Source organism: Oncorhynchus mykiss, chromosome 4 (genome assembly GCF_057628025.1).
Source record: "Oncorhynchus mykiss isolate SJ-2025 chromosome 4, ASM5762802v1, whole genome shotgun sequence".
NCBI classification, from domain to species: Eukaryota; Metazoa; Chordata; class Actinopteri; order Salmoniformes; family Salmonidae; genus Oncorhynchus; species Oncorhynchus mykiss.
In genome coordinates this window covers 60,105,703-60,126,080 of record NC_143025.1, presented here as the reverse complement: position 1 = coordinate 60,126,080, position 20,378 = coordinate 60,105,703, and the positions used below count along the sequence as shown (strand labels likewise).

At 41.6% G+C, this 20,378-nt stretch overlaps 1 protein-coding gene across 2 annotated transcripts; it reads right to left on the bottom strand.

Moving 5' to 3' along the window:
* Positions 1–3,652: 3,652 nt before the first annotated feature.
* Positions 3,653–20,236, bottom strand: LOC110522062 (grainyhead-like protein 1 homolog). Of its 2 annotated transcripts, XM_021600133.3 has the most exons (15): positions 20,006–20,236; positions 19,070–19,262; positions 16,132–16,205; positions 15,644–15,995; positions 15,061–15,143; positions 14,725–14,881; positions 14,438–14,549; positions 13,842–13,936; positions 13,026–13,263; positions 9,342–9,466; positions 6,905–6,933; positions 6,635–6,720; positions 5,449–5,534; positions 4,790–4,854; positions 3,653–4,545 (listed from the first exon to the last, which is right to left on the bottom strand). In XM_021600133.3, exons 1-15 carry the CDS (start codon positions 20,023–20,025, stop codon positions 4,431–4,433), a joined length of 1,830 nt encoding a protein of 609 aa, XP_021455808.2. In that variant the 5' UTR covers positions 20,026–20,236; the 3' UTR covers positions 3,653–4,430. The 2 variants fall into 2 exon arrangements, 1 of the variants encoding a protein (XP_021455808.2); XR_016495356.1 differs by lacking the exon at positions 5,449–5,534 and having other exon boundaries at positions 20,006–20,235.
* Between the last annotated feature and the right edge of the window lie 142 nt (positions 20,237–20,378).

Here is a 20,378-nt window from a genome sequence, read left to right as displayed (position 1 = left end):
CATCATATGGCTAGCTGTACAATGTACTTCACACAATGGCTGTGACTTATACAACTGATATTTTTGTGATACAATAAACCAGGTGTACTCAGGTGTACTACTACTTGAGAAGGTCCGGATAGATATTGTTATTTATTGTTATTTATTTATTTATTTACCACCTCGCAACGCAGGTAAGCCCAAACTGTTAACACCCCTCTTGTTGGTGGAGAGAACGTTTTACAGTTTTAATAAGTCTTTCCTGCAATTCTACATATTTTGGCATGGGGTGGAGAGAAAATGTTGCTGTTTTATTAAGGCTATTTTCCTACAATTCTACACATTTTGCCATGTCAACCTTCTCAGTAACAGTTACAGAAACATTTGACTTGCTATAACTGTGATATGTTGTTGTTCATCTACCTTAGTTGAATGCACTGACTGTAAGTCACTCTGGATAAGAGTGTCTGCTAAATGACAAAAATGTAAATGTATAAATGAAAATGAACATATCAAAATGAACTGCAAAGCACACTGGGTATTATTATTGGCATTATGTTGGGCGGAGCTCATTAGAATAATAATCAGCATTTGTATTTGTATTTATTATGGTTCCCAATTTGTTGCTGCCAAAGCAGAAGCTATTCTTCCTGGGGTCCAGTAAAATTTAGGCAGTTTATACAATTTTAAAAACTACAATACATTCACAGATTTCACAACACACTGTGTGCCCTCAGGCCCCTACTCTACCACTACCATACATCTACAGTACTAAATCCGTGTGTGTGTGTGTGTGTGTGTGTGTGTGTGTGTGTGTGTGTGTGTGTGTGTGTGTGTGTGTGTGTGTGCGCCCCAATGTTTGTGTTGCTTCACAATCCCCGCTGTTCCATAAGGTGTTTTTTAAAATCGGTTTTCTAAATCTAGTTTTACTGCTGGCATGAGTTACTTGATGTGGAATAGAGTTCCATGTAGTCATGGCTCTATGTAGTACTGTGTGCCTCCCATAGTCTGTTCTGGACTGTGAAGAGACCTCTTGTGGCATGTCTTGTGGGGTATGCATGGGTGTCCGGTATGCATGGGTGTGCCAGTAGTTTTGACAGACAGCTCGGTGCTTTCAACATACCTCTCATACATAAAAGTAACAATGAAGTCATTCTCGCCTCCACTTTCAGCCAGGAGAGATTGACATGCATATTATTAATATTAGCTCTCTGTGTACATCCAAGGGCCAGCCGTTCTGCCCTGGTTTGAGCCAATTGCAATTTTCTTTTTTGTGGCACCTGACCACACGACTGAACAGTAGTCAAGGTGTGACAAAACTAGGGTCTGTAGGACCTGCCTTGTTGATAGACAGATTTCTCTCCATCTTAGCTACTACTGCATCATTATGTTTTGACCATGACAGTTTACAATCTAGGGTTACTCCAAGCAGTTTAGTCATCTCAACTTGCTCTATTTCCACATGATTTATTATACGATTTAGTTCAGGTTTAGGGTTTAGAGAGCAGCTGACGTGTAGTGTTGAGTCATCCACATACATAGACACTCTGGCTTTACTCAAAGTCAGTGGCATGTCGTTAGTAAAAATTCAAAAAAGCAAGGGGCTTAAACAGCTACCCTGGGAATTCTTGATTCTAACTGGATTATATTTGATAGGCTTCCATTAAAGAACACCCTATGTGTTCTGTTAGACAAGTAACTCTTTATCCACATTATAGCAAGGGGTGTGTAAAGCCATAACACACACGTTTTTCCAGCAGCAGACTGATCGATAATGTCAAAAGCTGCACTGAAGTCTAACAAGACATCCCCCTCAATCATTGTATGATCAATGTCTCTCAGCCAATCATCAGTCATTTGTGTAAGTGCTGCACTTGTTGAGGTGTCCTTCCCTATAAGCATGCTGAAATTCTGTTTTCATTTTGTGACATAGCATTGCATCTGGTCAAACACAATTTTTTCCAGAAGTTTACTAAGGGTTGGTAACAGGCTGATTGGTCGGCTATTTGAGCCAGTAAAGGGGGCTTTGCTATCTTGGGTAGCGGAATGACTTTAACTTCCCTCCAGGCCTGAGGGCACACTCTCTCTAGTAGGCTTAAATTGAAGAAGTGGCAAATAGGAGAGGCAATATCGTATGCTATTATCCTCAGTCATATTCCATCCAGATTGTCAGACCCCGGTGGCTTGTCATTGTTGATAGACAACAATAATTGTTTCACCTCTTCCACACTGACTTTATGGAATTCAAAAGTACAATTCTTGTCTTTCATAATTTGGTCCGATATACTTGAATGTGTAGTGTCAGCGTTTGTTGCTAGCATGTCATCCCTAAGTTTTCTTATCTGCCAATGAAAAAGTAATTAAAGTAGTTTTCAATATCATTGGGCTTTGTGATGAATGAGCCATCTGATTCAATGAATGAAGTAGCCGATTCGGCTTTTTTTTCCCCGAAATGTAATTTAAGGTGCCCCATTGAATTGCAATTGTCCATTTTTACATGTACAATTATACTTCATTATTTTATAAGATGCTCTAATCACACCATAGTGCCATCAGGCTTCTGATACCAATGCAGGGTGAGAGGGGTCCACAAAATTGATCTGCTATAAAAAAAAAAAAATGGTATTGAAAATACAAATTACAACTCTCAGAAGTATCTTGTTGCAAAATACATTGGACTGTAGTTCAACCCAGTGTAATACAAATGACAGAATACTTAGAAGTAATTGAAATACTGCCCATCTCTGCTGACAAGTTAGTAAAAGCTCTCTAAGGTCAGACAGTCAGTGAAGGACATAAAAGGAAAACTGCCCATGCACTACCAATTTTCAAGGCACCGTGTGCTTTCTACTATTACAACATCAGTAAGTTAAAAAAGCAAGACTGATTTCCCAAAAATAAATAATACAACAAAAATAAAGTCAGGTATTGACAATGTTCCCGGGTCGAGATCCGCCTGTTAAGTATGGTTGCAATAGCCTTCGTCTGTGCAAAGATTATTACACAACCATTCCGATGGGTCTCTACAGCACTTTTGTCATTCTTTTGGTTCCGAATATCTCTCTGTTGTATCACAACCATTGTGGCAAAAGTGTACAACTTAATGTGTACGGGCCTAGGTGTTTTTGAAACAAGTAGCATGGGACAGCCTGACTGCATGATGTTCAGGATAGGACTAAAAGAGTTGTGAGAAAGATGGTTCTCAAGACTCTATATTATTTTTCTAACTCAATTTAAAGGGCAATAAAACACACTTTCTGATGTGGTTCTATTTATATGAAACTCAACTTGCATCCCAAATGGTACCATATTCCCAATATAGTGCACTACTTTTGACCAGAGCCTAATCACCAAATCTGCACACATTCCTGCTTCATGCCTCGTTGATGCAGTTGAGTTAAGTTCCCTCACAAAAACACAATGTGCAAAGAAATACTTAGTCTGAAGAACGACTTTAACAAATTTAATAACCACTGTTGTTAAGCATCTGCTAACAGGACTGATTTCAAACCAGTTCTCGCATGACAGACAAGGTTTTGAAACACTAACGCACACTTCCTGACCCCCACCCCCATTTCCTGTTGCCAAGAAATATTCACATTGTGTCATCACATATGGAGCTGACACCTATATATCTAGATTCAGATACACTCACCACACTTGGCACAAAATGTAAATATAAATACATATTTAATTGAATTCATATATTACTTTTTCATGATGTAAACATACAAATAAAAAATATTAAAGTACATACTCAGACAGAAATAGCCCTAACCGGTCACCGCATCATGTTTTACAAGTCCATTTCTTAAAACTGACCACTGCATATCTTTGAAAATAATACATAATATGAACTTTTATGAACACTGACATTCTAAACAACACTCTGCCATCTCGCCTGGAAAATAATTCATTCACAGCGACATATACTGTAAAGTAGTAGTACAAAATGTCTACATTTAAGCAAGGAAAATATAATTGGCTGTTACACAATATTGTTTCCAAATGTTCCTCAAAAATAATTTCAACTTTTAACATGGAGACAGTGAATCAATCAGTCATATTTTAAGTGAAAATGCAACAAGAATCTTGCCAGCGAACGAGGTAGCAATGTTGCGCAACCAGAAAATGGCCTTGTAGTCACTGGTGCAGCAGAAAGGCAGAAGTCATGAAAATATCTAGTTTTACTTGTAGAAGTATGTTACAGTTGTGTAAACAGGTGACTAATCTTACTGTTCTGGGTCCCTACTCACGCCCTTGGAGCTCAACATGTGTCCCTCCTCCAAGGACCTGACCTTGGAGGCACCAAACAGAAGAAAAATGTATAAAACAGGGAGGTTCAATAACCTGTACTGGTCCAATAAGAAATTGTTATTTTCGTTTTCCATTGCGAAACGTTTCGAAACGTTGCTGGCCCTAATGTATACCCCCCTGTCCAGGCTCAGAGCTCAGATCTCGGTCAGTGTCAGCAGGACCTTTCCCCCCACCTCCTCTATGCGGATGTGGAAGGCATCCTCGTTGGAGTAATGCTTGATGATGTTGTCGTCCATATGAACTAGGATCCTACAGACAAGAGAGTAGAAGTGATTTACTTATTTTCAAAGTGGAGTTTACTCTATAAACATGTTCTAGATTATTTACTTTCCACCCGTCCCAAATGGCACCATATTCCCTATGTAGTGCACTACTTCTGACCAGAGCCTTATGGCCCTGGTCAAAAGTAGTGCACTATATAGGGAATAGGGTGCCATTTGGGACACACACTATTCCCAGTGACCTACATCATGAGCGGTGACACCGGTCTTACCCTTTTTTGCACCTCTTGTAGACTTTCCCCATTTTTCCAAGCGGCAGCTCATATTTATCAGATACCTAGAGATGTGATGAAAAACATGGGAAACCCCCTATGAGAACTGGGCGTGAACAGTCAGACAATACAATACATTCCACTGAACCTGTGTGCCTTCTCTGATGAGTGACTGCTTCCTGACAGACACAAACAGGAAACAAACCTATCTGACTGTGACACTGTGGTTTGCATCCCAAATAGCACCGTATATACACTATACAGTGCACTACTTTTGACCAGAACCCTATGGACCCTGGTCAAAAGTAGTTCACTATAAAGGGAATAGGGTGTCATTTAGGAGGCATCCAGGGTGGCACACTTCACACAAATAGCTATGTCTGCTTACTATGTATTTAAAACCACGGGGGAAAAAAAAATCAAGGTCACTTATATGGCACACATTCAAAACATACAACACTTATCAGACAAAGTCCGACTACAGCTATTTTTGAACTTTGCCAGTTGAGAAATGATATCCCTGGGATAAATACAGTCATGTCAAAGAAGAAGTTCGGAGCTAAATAGATTCATTTTAGACTCATCTCCAAAAACCGAGGAGTTCTGAAAATACTTCTGCAAAAACAAAGGTTCTATGGAACCCAACAACATCTGCTCACAGCCTCCAGTAGTCCTGCCAGAGTGGGCGTCCTCAGCATTAGAGCATCAAACACCTCCTCTGTCTCCTTACGGACGTAGAGCAGCACTAGAGGAACACAGAGAGAGACGAAACCAAAAGTCAGATACCACACTAAAAGATTGCCTACCACACCAACCCCCTCAGTGTGAGGGAGAGGTACATTCAAATTCCACACCAACCCAGTCAGATACTACCACACCACACCAACCCCCAGTGTGAGGGAGAGTTGCCATAAGCAAAAGGAGGTAGGAATACACACAAAGTATGTTTTTCGACATGGGTGTGAGACAGTTTCAAACATTAAAATACTGTGTGGGTTTCTCTCCCAGTCAAGTAACTGAGGTAAGATCTTAGCAACTAATACAGCATTGCCCTAATATCCTGTTGGGTGATATTTCCATGGTTGTGGTGTGTATTCATGCTGAAAAAACTTCCACTCACCCCCCATAAAGATAGTGAATTGGCACCCTATTCCCTATATAGTGCACTACTTTTGACCATAGCCCAGGATAGGGGGCCATTTTGGACACCCCTTTGTTACACTGAGAGCAGGCTGGACCATAATTGCACTTTGCTCCTTTCTTGCTGGCGTCTTGGGAATTGGCTATGAGCCTGGTCAGCAATAGACTAGTCTGACAGAGACCACACCAAACAGTAAACAGCCCCTAATCATTCTCAGAACCTTTCCCCCGCCACACACGTGAGTGGGGAGAAAAAAGCAATCCCCTTTAGGACTGACTACATGTCAGGAAAATGATCACGTTCCACTTGGAAAACCAGTTGAGTGTGTTTGTGTGTGTTGTGTTTTGTGCATTCAGAGAGGGGGGGGAGGGGGCTTTGGAAGCCACGTGGCCTGTGTTTACATGAATTCAGTAAGCTGAACTAGGTGGGAGCAGCCTGAACAACAGCAGCCAGAGCAACAAACACAACTACAGTGCAGCCAGCCAGAAAGCATTTCTCCCCCTCTCTCACGCTATTTTTTAAATTATCTTTCCCTCACTCATTCTCTCTATTTGCTCCCGCGTTCTATAATTCTCTCTCACCGGTTTATGCCTTCTCTTTACTGTCTCTAAACGGTCTCCTTTTCTGTCCGTCCGTCCGTCTGCCTGCCTGCCTGTCTGCCTGCCTGCCTGCCTGTCTGCATATGTCTCTACTGTTTGATGTACCCTTTTCTGGCTCCTCCCTCCTGGCTCTCTTGTGAGTGGCAGAGTCAAATTCCTCATCATAGTGGAGCAGTCTCTTCTGCCCCAAGCTGCAGAAAAACAAACAATACATGTATGACTCGTGAGTATGGATGAGTACGGAAAATGCAGTTAATCACTTATGGGTATGCAGCATTTCCAATTATTATTAAAAAAAAATGTTTTTGACATTTATAGCATCTATACATGTTACCTGATATTACAAGTCTTGTCTAAAAGAAGAACTGTACTCACCCATCCTCACCGTCATCTGATATGCATGTCTGATAAAGGATAAAGAGCAAGATTAGATACCCGATATCCGTATCTATACTGATATCTATGCAAATAACGTCTGCTAAAAAGCAGTGGTAGAAAAAGCACCCAACTGTCATACTTGAGTAAAAGTAAAAATACCTTTTAATAGAAAATGACTCAAGTAAAAGTGAGTCACCCAGTAAAATACTACTTGAGTAAGTCTAAAAGTATTTGGTTTTAAATGTACTCAAGTATCAAAAGTAAATGTAATTGCTAAGATGTACTTAAGTATCAAAAGTAAAAGTATAAATAATTTACAATCCTTTATATTAAGCAAACAGCACCATTTTCTTGTTTTTCTTATTTCTGGATAGCCAATGGCACACTCCAACACTTAGACATAATTGACTAACAAAGCATGTATGTTTAGCGTGTCCTCCAGATCAGAGGCAGTAGGGATGACCAGGGATGTTCTTTTGGTAAGTGTGTGAATTGCACCATTTTCCTTTCCTGCTAAGCATTCAAAAAGTAATGAGTACTTTTGAGTGTCCGTGCATTATTTTCTTTAGGAATTTAGTGAAGTAAAAGTAGTCAAGAATAAAAACAGTAAAGTAAAGTATAGATGCCCCCCAAAAACGACGTAATTAGTACTTTAAAGTATTTTTACTTAAGTACTTTACACCACTGCTAATAAATATAACATGACCAGACCCAGAGCATAGTCTTTGTTCATGTTTCGGATCGTTAGTACTCTAGTTGTTTACAGGGACAACCACCTTGAGGGGGAAACCCGAGCCCCTACAGGACAATAACAAGGACATCATGTGATGTCACATCTCCAGAATGTTCTTCACCTGGGCTATTTGTTCAGCTGCTATTGTCTCAAGCCAACTACACTGAAACTCTCCAGTCAGTGTCGCACCAGCACCCCTTGAGGGCTGCCGTCTCTTAGCTGTGATAGTCCTTTTGTGTTCATTATGTTGCACAACACACATTTTCTGAAAAGATGTCTCAAAAATGTAATGTATTTACATGTGATCTCACACAAATTTAAGTAAGTCTTGTTATATGAGCTTTACTCCTCTATTTCAGCTGATTATTGTATTTAAATGAATCAGAAGTATTGTATGCAACCAGGTGTATATTTTTTTATAACTCATTTGTATTACAAATTATTATTAAATGAAATGTTGCTCAGTCCTAGCAAAGGCTAAAAACAAAACGTCCCTAGAGACTATGGTAAGTTTGACGATATGCTGCAGTGTAATATGGGTAGGGTTGCATTCCAGTTTCTTTCCCAAACCTGGGAAGGTTTTTCCAGAAATCCCAGTTGGAGGATTCCCTCCCTGCGTATTGCCTCCCAGCGTATTGCCTCCCAGCGTATTGCCTCCCAGCGTATTGCCTCCATTCCAGGAATCCTCCAACTGGTATTTCTAAAAAGTCCAGGAACTTTGGGAAAGTTACTAGAATTTTGAAACCCTAAACATGGGTAATGTAAGATTATTTTCTTGGGGGTGGGGTAGATCAGCTTTAATACTTCAGATAGATTGTAGGTTCTATAAATTTAATTGTTTGCATGATTTTCCCTTTACTTATCCCCCCACCCTACCATACCTACCCTACTTGGAGTAAATTAAAGGACAGCCATACTTCTACTGCTACTTACAGTTATTTCGCTCACATCTAACGGTACCTGTAGTTAAATAATTATAAATATCTCCTCTTTCTTCAATTGCTGGATTTTTCACCCACACCGACCCTCCGATGTCCACAGATCAATCCATCTTTCCTAGTATAATGCCATTTAGCTATTTCTTTTAGCAACACATCCCTCCATTTTACTATGATGTCTAACGAGGGTCCTGAACCTCCCTATTCATAACATTTCTACCTAGTATATTGCCCTAAAAATAAATACTTTGATATTTCCCATTGGCTGATTCTGGTTTTCAGGTCCCCTAACGTTACAGTTTGCAGGTCCACCTGAACCCTGATATTATGACATAAAAACCATTCCTGGACCTGACTCCAAAAGAGAGCCACCAATGGACATAATTTTACAATTTTTGTTTACAATGTCCTTCATAAATATGATATCCTTTTAGTAAATCCCCTCCCCTCCCAGATGTGTTTTTCTTCTCTCTCAGTATATTGGAGTTTAGCCATATTATTTGCTGTAATATCAGGATCTGCCTTTTCTGGAGGATGAAATTGAAATGGTAGCCAACTCTGTATGACTTCATTTAAAAAGGAGGATCCTTTAAACAGGGATCCACTGTAAGGTTTTAAGATGCAAAAAAAGCCCACTCTTAAACACAGGATGGGCCTCTCTAAGTACCTTTCTAGAAAACCAATTTGGATTTAGATACAATTTCTGGACAATGGAGGATTTAATGCTTTAATATTTTAACTTGACATGTAATGTAGGACTTACATGGTGGCGCTGGGTGCTGGGGAAGTAAACCTCAGGGATGAAGAGGACCGGCTGGGAGTTCATATCACTCATGGCTTTGAACGATGTTATGTCCACATGCTTCAGCTTCAGAGGGTCTTCCACACCTGCGATAGGACAGCAGGGGGAGGTAGAGAGGTTAACATGGGAGCAGGATGGGACGGTAGTCTCGCTCACCAAAATAAGGGGCCCTCCGTCTGGGCGCTCCACCATCGGTTGTGAGAAGAGACCAATGGGACTTTTCCTTTTCTTCAAGGTGATTTTTATTTGATTGAGGCAGGTCTACTATTGTATGTCAACTCTAGAAACTGAGTTTCTTTACCCTTGACATGCTGTTTCCCTGGCTTGCTTTTTAGGGGTTAGTTGAGGACAGGATTTTGTGAATCACACAAAGAAAAATGTATTCGTTATAAGCACTATATATTAATCTTGGTTAACCCAGAACTAAAGTCTTGCGTAATTGGTCAGATGTTCGATTAAGTTCTGGGTTCATATGTTTTGAGAAGAGATAGAATGAGGATTGGAAACGGACTGAAGAGCTCCACCCTCTCTCTTTGCAAGTTGCGGGCAAGTCTATGGGCCAAATGTCCCCAACCCATCCAAAATTCAAAAGAAGCTAATACCTGCAAAATTATGATTCGTCCAAAGCACCGGAACTAAGAGCAGGGACACACATAAGGTTGTCTACCGTTCACCAGGCGAGAGTAATTACACCTCTGAACAGTGTAGGCAGTCAATCTCTTTTGTGTTCACACAGAAAATACGTTTAAGTCATCAGCCACAAAGCCTTGTTAAAATACTCCAAACCAAAAGGTGGCAGTAGCCTTGTTTGGTAATGCATGTCCGCGTGTGTTGCTTAGTTTATGGTGTAGATGCCAATGCTAGCTAGCTGAGCTAATGTTGCTATTTTGTAGAAAGCCCTTGATGATACTAGCCAGATGGCCACAGCTAGATAACTATCTAGAAAGATGACAAAGAAACAATTTAATCCACTTTCCATAATCCCATACTGCCAGCCCATAGCTAGCTGGCTAAACATTTCGGCAGTGAGATTGTCGATGTGTTTCATTCTTAAATGCTGCTCGTTATTTCACATGTATCGTGACAGATCTACGGTACCATTTATGTTTATGTTATCTGTAATCGAGATATTCAATTATATATATATATATACACACACTACATGACCAAAAGTATGTGGAAACCTGCTCGTCGAACATCTCATTCCAAAATCATGGGCATTAATATGGATTTGGTCCCCCCTTTGCTGCTATAACAGCCTCTACTCTTCTAGGAAGACATTCCACTAGATGTTGGAACATTGCTGCAGGGACTTGCTTCCATTCAGCAACAAGAGCATTAGTGAGGTTGGGCACGGATGTTGGGCGATTACACCTAACTCGCTGTCGGCATTCCAATTCATCCCAAAGGTGCTCGATGGGGTTGAGGTCAGGGCGCTGTGCAGGCCAGTCAAGTTCTCCCACACTGATCTTGACAAACCATTTCTGTATGGACCTTGCTTTGTACACTGGGCATTGTCATGCTGAAACAGGAAAGGGCTTTCCCCAAACAAAGTTGTCTAGAATGTCCTTATATGCTGTAGCGTTAAGATTCCCTTCACTGGAACTAAGGGGTCTAGCCTGAACCATGAAAAACAGCCCCAGACCATTATTCCTCCTCCACCAAACTTTACATTTGGCACTATGCATCCGAGCAGGTAGAGCTGGGTGGTATACTGTATTTTACGATATACCGGTATTGATGCATGGACCGGTTTGGTTTTTACTTTACCTTCTATAACAGCATTTGAATGTTTGTTAAATGTGATACGCTGTGTGTAATGTCCATATATATAGTTTATTTGCTACTTGAGTCATCCATCTCCACTCTCTCTCTCCATGCCACTTTCCACACAGACCTAGCCCTGCCCCCTGTCACTCAAGAGACATATATGATCAATGCAGCACATGAAACAATATTGATGGCAATGATGGTGTTTTCAATTTTCTTCTTAATATAAATCCACTAGAGGGGCCTCCCGGGTGGCGCAGTGGTTAAGGGCGCTGTACTGCAGCGCCAGCTGTGCCGCCAGAGAGACTCTGGGTTCGCGCCCAGGCTCTTTTTAACATATATATATATATAAAACCACTAGCTTGTTAGCCGCTAATGCTAATCACAAGCTAGCTGATAAATGTACTGCGTCCGAGCATATTTTTTGTGCAACAATATCTTCTACATCAAAGAGGAATACACAAAGCAGGAATGTTAACTACATGAAGTAGCTAAGAGAAAACATTAAATGAAGCCAAAGATTATAGGGTCCCCTAGGAAACACTGGTCAACACTTTGGTTCCTACCCTGTCACAATAACTCCTCCCTGGCATTTTCATTTGTGAAACTGTATTTAAAGTCCTTACTAAAATATTCTAACTTTAGAATTTGAATAATAATTACATTTCCATGAATCCAACAGTTCACCCAAGTGTTTTGCTCTAAATCACAAGTCAAATCGCAATTGCAACATTTGGTTAAAAATAAGGCCTAGATTGTTTGCCCATATTGTGCAACCCTACGTGGCAGTGTGGAAATGATCTCAAATGAGTACAGGAAATGCAGAAATATATGGAAATGCAGAAATTTTGTTTGGGTGTAAGTTGTATTGAACAGATTCATCCATTGAACTGCCAAATGGTGAAGTGTGATTCATCACTTCAGAGAACATGTTTCCACTGCTCCAGAGTCCAAATGCGGCGAGCTTTACAACCACTCCAGCCGATGCTTGGCATTGCGCATGGTGATCTTAGGCTTGTGTGTGGCTGCTTGGTCATGGAAACTACTCTCTTCACAGAACAAGTCCTCAACTGGCAGCTTCATTAAATAGTACCTGTAAAACACCAGTCTCAACGTCAACAGTGAAGAGGCGACTCGGAGATGCTGGCCTTCTAGGCAAGTTCCTCTGTCCAGTGTCCTTTTGCCCATCTTAATCTTTTCTTTTTATTGGCCAGTCTGAGATATGGCTTTTTCTTTGTAACTCTGCATAGAAGGCCAGCATCCCGGAGTCGCCTCTTCACTGTTGATGTTGAGACTGGTGTTTTGCGGGTACAATTTCATGAAGCTGCCAGTTGAGGACTTGTGAGGCGTCTGTTTCTCAAACTAGACACTAATGTACTTGTCTTCTTGCTCAGTTGTGCACTGGGGCCTTCCACTCCTCTTTCTATTCTGGTTAGAGCCAGTTTGCGCTGTTCTGTGATGGTAGTATTACACAGCGTTGTACGAAATCTTCAGTTTCTTGGCAATTTCTCGCACTGAATAGCCTTCATTTCTCAGAACAAGAATAGACTGACAAGTTTCAGAAGAAAGTTCTTTGTTTCTGGCCATTTTGAGCCTGTAATCGAACCACCAAATGCTGATGCTCCAGATACTCAACTAGTCTAAAGAAGGGCAGTTTTCAGCTGTGCTAACATAATTGCGAAAGAGTTTTCTAATGATCAATTAGCCCTTTAAAATTATAAACTTGGATTAGCTAACACCAAATGTGTTTTTCTTTTAAAAACAAGAACATTTCTAAGTGACCCCAAACTTTTGAACGGTAGTATATATGTATGGGTGTGTGTGTGTGTGACTTAAAGACTGACTGATTGATTGTATCAGGTGTACTGTACTCACAGGCTGCAGTTGTCTCCTGTCCCCTTCCCTTCCTTTGAGTCTGCTTCCTCTCCTCGTCTCGGATCTTCCTCTCGGCACCTTTGTCACAGAACACCTTGATCTGGCAGTAGGCTCTGTGCACTAGCTTGTCACCATGGCCACCACAGCTGTAGGTGTCAATCTGGAGGTTGAGAGGAAGGCCCCGCACTCCCTTTTGAGGGGAGAAGTCTGTACTCAGACAGTTCACTGACACAAACACCTGATGGGGCAAAGATCAAGGTACATAAGGATTCAAATTCTTAAACACTCTATTGTTCATCCAATTTACATTGGACAGAAAAGTCTATGGCATGAGGCTCACATACAACATTAAATAAACACACCAATAATGACATGAAAACATACACTGTTAGAGTAGTAATAGACAGAATCTTTTACATGTAAATGAACAGTTCTGATGCACATGTATGGGTTTATTTCCATTGAGTCTGACATTTCCTTCATGCTGGTAGAAAACCAAGGTAGAAAATTGTAGACTCTAGAAACTATAGTCGTGGGTTGTTTCAAAGTGTTGTGTATGATTGATTTACTTGTGTATGTCTCCCCCAGCTGGAGATTGTTTGTAACTACTTTATTTTTCTGACAAAGACATACATTTTGCTCCAAATTCTGGTGTAGAGTGAAGTTGCCTCTAGACTAGAGTCTCTAGAGTCTAGACGTTGATCTTGCATTTTTTACACTATTGGTTCAGGTTAAGATTGGGGGAGGGCAAGTTGATCCTAGATCTGTACCCAGGGGAAACTTCACCCCGGAGCCCAAAATATTGGCCTATTTTACCCGTGGCTCGTCCTTAGTGTCCCATGTGAAAGAGATGGCATTGTAGGCAATCTCCTCAATACTGGCAATCGTATTGAAGCTCTCTTTGTAGTCAGCTGGGATGAACAAACAGGGAAGAGATACAACAGATGGTTTACACACAAACAATAATGTTTAGTGACTGTTTTGGTTGTGTGTGTGTGTGTGTGTGTGTGTGTAAAGCAGCATCGTTCTTGTTTGGAACAATCGATTGACTGCATTTGACCTAACACAACAGCATGCAAACGTATAATGAATTTAACAGCGAGGAAGACGGACTGCGCTGCTTGAGTGACAGAGGGCGTGGCTTGATGTGTGCAGAAAGCGGCCACAAGAGCAGAAAAAAAACATAGCAAATTATAAAAACAGACATTGCACACGGCTGAGATGCATTTCAAAATATTGCATGCGATATGGATTTCTTGCGATATGAATATTGCACATGTCAATACTGCGATTTCGATGTGAATTCAATTAATTGTGCAGCCCTAGTGTGAGTGAGAGCGTGTGCATGCATGCGGTTGTGTGTGTGCGTATGATTGCAGTGTGTGTATGAATGCGTGTGTGTAACCCCTTACCAATATCAATGCAGCGCTGCTTGGCTGTGTGCTGTCGGCTGTGCCAGTATCTCCAGTGTTTGAGCTGGTCTTCTGTGAACTTTTCCTCTCCAAACACCAGCATCACCACACTCTGAAATATTCCATCAGTAAGTCATTCCCAAAACATTCCCCAAACCTAGAGACACACTAGATACTTGTAGAATAGAAATAGATGAGAGATGAAAGAGAAGGGAGAGAAAGACACAGAGAGGGAGGGAGGAGCGATAAGAATAGAAACAGAAGAGATACAATAGAGAAGCTCATACTCTGAATGCTCCATTGAGGTGGGGTAGGACCGTGGGGCCCCCTAGCTCTCTTAGGGTGATGGGGTAGAACTGGCCCTTGTTCAGGTAACTCATCTGGCCACTGCCGCTCTTGGGCCGGATAGACTGGGGAGCCTCCAGCATGTACTCAAAGTGTTGACTGAGAGAGAGAATATTCTTTGTCATCATACATCCTTGATGTCTGGTGACTATGAAAGCATTTTTGAAAACACACAAAGTTCAGTTCATTTATTCTGCCTTTTAACATGAATGTGTAAAAGGAATGTCTCTCTCAATGTGTCTCCCAGTCTCTATCCCATGTTTGACTGTGTATGTTACCTTGCAGTCAAGCTGTAGTAAGGGTATCCACCGGGAGGGATGGAGGTCATACGTTGCTGGAGCTCCTCCGAGAGAGGGAAGACCTGTGGGTCACAACAAAACATTCCAGGGGAACATTAGCACCATAGACATAGGATACGACCCAAATGGCACCCTATTCACTTGGCTTTATAGTGCACTATAGGGAATATGCCATAATAATCTGTATAGGTGACCATTACATATTATACTACAAGTGAAAAGGCTGTTTTCTCACAAGCCTGCTACTTTTACAGAGCGTGAGACACTCTCATTCATTTCAATGGGGTGGCAGGTAGCCGAGTGGTTAGAGAGTTGGGCCAGTAACCGAAAGATTGGTGGATCGAATCCCCCCCCTGAACAAGGCAGTTAACCCACTGTTCCTAGGCCGTCATTGTAAATAAGAATTTGTTCTTAACTGACTTGCCTAGTTAAATAAAGGTTCAATTAAAAATGTTTTACAAAAAAGAATCCTGGGTGTAAGCAGTACAGCTCCACAAGAGGATTGTGCTGCTCAGTGTAAAATGATGCCCTGGTTCAATCTGGTTCTAGTTAGAGGACCTACCTCATTGGAGCTGTCCTTGTAGGGCTCTGTGTAGGTGGAATCGGGGGTGAGGCTCTTGGCTCTGGGGCTGTACTGGCTGTGGTTGAGCTGGTGACTGAAGGCCATTCCGTCAGACTGAGAACTGTGGGAGCTGTGGGGACCAGGGGGGAGGCCCACTGGGAAGGAGTGCAGGGCCAGGGTCCGCCCTGTGCTGATGGAGTAGGAGGGAGGGCTGGAGAGGCAGACTATGGAGTCTGAGGCTGGGTAGAGAGCCCGGATCTTGTCCCCCCGGCTGGGTTGGCTGCTGCCCTTGGCCGCAGTGTTGCGAGGGACGGCCCTCAGGGGAGAGTCTTGGAGTGGCATCATGACATTTCTGAGGAGATGATCAGAGTAAATGTCATCTCAGAGCGCAACCTTCTTTACTTCAACACACTTTGTCTCAATTTACAGTAAACGTAAAGTATTCCAAGTCATAACTGGATAACAACATAACTAATTATATTCATTACATTTTGTTTGGATCAGTATCGCCCAGGAGCACTTCTGTTTTGGGCTGTCCAGCCGTTCTCCTATCTCGTGGCACCTAGAAAAGTAATACAATACATATGATACATTTATGGAGGTGGAGGTACTTATAGAATCGTTATAGTATAGTAGGTATATAGTAGTAGTAATATAAACTCAGCAAAAAAAGAAACATCCTCGAACTGTAATTTGCATTTATTTTCAGCAAACTTAACATGCGTAAATATTTGTATGAACATAAGATTCAACAACTGAGACAATACTAAAGATACTCTAAATAAGATTTCCCTATACGCAGATGACATTCTCCTCTATGTAACAGAACCCCAGGCTAGTATCCCAGCTATTCTTGATGTGATTAATTTGTTTGGTACCTTCTCGGGATACAGAATAAATTGGAACAAGAGCAAATTAATGCCCATACGGTTGCAAAACACCTCTTGGCTAGAAGATCTTCCAGTTAAGTTATCTTCAGAAAAATGTACCTACCTAAGAATTGTAGTTACCAAACAATACTCCTCACTATTTAAAGATAATTTCCCCTCTCTGATGCAAAAACTCAAGGCAAACATACAATTTTGGAGAACTCTCCCAATTTCTCTGCTCGGAATAATTAATGCCATTAAAATGGTCTTCCTCCCACAACTGCTCTACCTATACCAGAACATCCCAGTTCTCAATCCCATACCTAAATCCTTTCATAAACAACTGTACTCAATTATCAATCCTTTCATCTGGGATTATAAAACACACAGGATAGGTAAAAAAAAAAATCTGTAAATCCAAGATGGAAGGAGGATGGTCTCTCCCAAATTTTATATTTGACTATTGGGCCGCTAACCTCCGCACTGTTACGTTTTTGCTGGCTTAGTATGGAGCGTGAGGAGTGTCACCCCTTCTCTATTGGCGCTGTGATTTTGTCGCCCGTCAATCTGGAGATGTCACTTTATCTTAACAATCCTATTATACATAGCACAGTCCGAATCTGGAAGCAAATTAAAGTCCACTTTGATCTTAGACCAATGTCATTCATGCTCCCTGTCGCCAGGAATCCCTCCTTTGCCCCCTCTAACCTTGATAACACCTTTGAGCGATGGGGAGAGTTGGGGATAAGTACCATAGGGGATTTATACATAGAAGGGACCTTTGCTTCCTTTGAGTTGCTGAGGGAAATGTATAATCTTCCCAGAAGTAACTTTTTCAGATAGTCTCTAATTTGTGGGTATGTTAGAAAACACCTCCCAACATTTGGGAATGCTAAACCTTCCATGTTTGACGGATGCATAAAAATATGCCCCACGTCAGACAAACTGATATCGCGTCTATAGGACCCTTTTCAATCTGTTAGCACGCCTTCTACAAATGCCATTAAGGCAAAATGGTGAGGAAGAACTAGGGACTGACAATTCGGTGGCAGACTGGGAAGAGAGCTTGGAGAATATCCACACATGCTCCATTAACTCCATCGTCTCATACAGTTCAAGGTATTACACAGATTACACTATTCCAAACTAAACTGCATAGGATATTTCCTGATACATCCCCTATGTGTGATAAATGTCAGGCTGCACAGGGTACACTACTCCACTGCTTTGCCCTATGCTTGTATTGTTATTGGCGTGGAATTTTTAGGATCCTCTCTGAAGTTCTGGAGACTTCAATAGACCCAGACCCGCTTCTGATAATCCTGGGAGTGTCTGATTCCCTAAACGGATTAACCAACCCCCCAAAACAACTAATCTCTTACAGTTTCATTTCGGCCCAAAAAATTATATTGTTATTTTGGAAAAGGAGGGAAGCGCCCTCTACCAAATTATGGCTCAGCGAATTGGCAAACACTGTACATTTAGAAAGAATTAGATATTGTGAACAATAAATCAACATTTGATCAAATCTGGCAGCCTTTCCTCTCCTACCTGGACGAGTCGGTGCTGTGAATTTGTACTTATTAACACACTCTCAATTGTAATATTTTAATCTACCTTTGGGCAGCATGTGCTGTCGTCTTTTGTATTATTTGTTTTGTACCCAGAACTCTGAGTCTTGTTGTTCCTGTCTGCTCTTTTATGTTTAGATAAGAATTGTATACTTGTCTTTTATACCTATACACCATTCTTGTGTGAGTTCAATAAAAAATATTTCAACAAGTAACGCTCATTTCTTCGACGATAAATGTGAATCCGACCATCACCCCTGGTGAGACAAAACCACGACTTGTCAGTGAAGATCACTTTTTGCCAGTTCTGTCTGGTCCAGCGACGGTGGGTTTGTGTCCATAGGCGATGTTGTTGCCGGTGATGTCTGGTGAAGACCTGCCTTACATCAGAGCTACAAGCCCTCAGTCCAGCCTCTCTCAGCCTATTGCGGACAGTCTGAGCACTGATGGAGAGATTGTGCGTTCCTGGTGTAGCTCGGGCAGTTGTTGCCATTCTGTACCTGTCCCGCAGGCGTGATGTTTGGATGTACCGATCCTGTGCAGGTGTTGTTACACATGGTCTGCCACTGCGAGGATGATCAGCTGTCCGTCCTGTCTCCCTGTAGCTCTGTCTTAGGCGTCTCACAGTATGGACATTGCAATTTATTGCCCTGGCCACATCTACAGTCCTCATGCCTCCTTGCAGCATGCTTAAAGCACATTCACGCAGATGAGCAGGGACCCTGGGCATCTTTCTTTTGATGTTTTTCAGAGTCAGCAGAAAGGCCTCTTTAGTGTCCTAAGTTTTCATAACTGTGACCTTAATTGCCTACCGACCGTAAGCTGTTAAGTGTCTTAACAACCGTTCCACGGGTGCATGTTCATTAATTGTTTGTTCATTGAACAAGCATGGGAAACAGTGTTTAAACACTTTACAATGAAGATCTGTAAAGTTATTTGGAATTTGACGAATTATCTTTAAAAGACAGGGTGAGTTTAGTAGGTACCTTGTAGTAGTCGTAGAGGAGGCCCAGAGCGTTGGCACTGTCCTCATCTCCATTGATGCTCATCATGGCCTTGGAGGCGGCTGTCAGGGGGTTCTCCAGGAAGGCCCTCCATGCCTCGTCATCCTCCGTGAATGCTTGCCGCTGACCACCGCTGTACGACGGCTCATTCTGGAGCACCAGAACACCCCTCTTTCTGCACAGTGAGTGGGACAGTCCAACATTTAGTTCAGAATCCCCCTTTCTACAGTCCCAACTTTTAGTTTCGAATCCCCATTTTTCTGCAGTGGGACAGGTCAACATTTAGTTCAGAATCTCCCTTCCTGCACAGTCCAACATTCAAAGTTCAGAATCTCCCTAATTATGCCCAATAATAGCCATAACCTCTTCCATGTTCCATATTACACGGACAGAAGCAGCTACTTCTAGCAGTAGCACTCTTGACAGATCTATTATCCTGCTCTACCAGCAAGACAGGTATTCAATTCGTTGTCTGTGTCATGGCAATCAGACTAATCACTAATGTCTATTAGTAGTAAATTAATGTAATCGCTTTGTTTAAATATAAGATGTCGGGTACAGAAATAGGACGAGTGTGTCAGTATTTGAGTACATTGTCTTAAATTCAATGCACAATCAAGTGTATTACACAACTGTCATTAATGTAATAGAGTTCTTTCAAAAGTTTTCCAAATTCTAAATATAATTTCAAAATATTTACAGGATCAGCATTAAACAATCTTAAATACATCTGTAAAAATACTAAAAATATTACAATTGTGACCCAGTAACTCACAATAGTTTACCTAGGCTACCTGGAATTAGGCTATGGAAGTTCATCAACCGAATTGCGATAAACATTTTTATCATTCCCGTAAACAGACGTATTCTGCTCAGATTCATACACCCAACACAACTGGACCGTGTAGGCCCACTTACTTGCCAAGCTCCTGTGTCATTTCGCTCTGCCGGACTGGACTTTCGAGTTGGAACGGTAAATCCGATCCGTTCACTATTTAAAAAACACGAGATGCTGGTAGGTAAACGTATGTCAACCGTGTCCTCCAGAACTAGTTTATTCGGCTTTTCTCGATCTGTGAGCTGGAGCCGAAGTTTTACCTGCGTTAGGCCACGCTATTGGCTTCCTGTGACAATGGGCGGGTTTCAGGTAAAAGGTACTAGGAAATAGATTGTGGAGGTTCACAAAAACCGATACATGCCAGTTTCGTAGAGAGAAGTGCCTGAGACTTGGAACAAAGTATTCCAAAACCACACTAATGGCAGGTAACACCTATTACATGTCCATCACATT

Bases quoted from the DNA above. Each gene is read 5' to 3' on its own strand.
- LOC110522062 (XM_021600133.3), bottom strand. From the start codon at position 20,025: ATGACACAGGAGCTTGGCAA. The intron at 15,996-16,131 runs GTAATGAATATA...TCATCTCCTCAG, and splicing joins GATACTGATCCAAACAAAAT to AAATGTCATGATGCCACTCC. The intron at 13,937-14,437 runs GTAAGGGGTTAC...TGTTCATCCCAG, and splicing joins GCAGCGCTGCATTGATATTG to CTGACTACAAAGAGAGCTTC.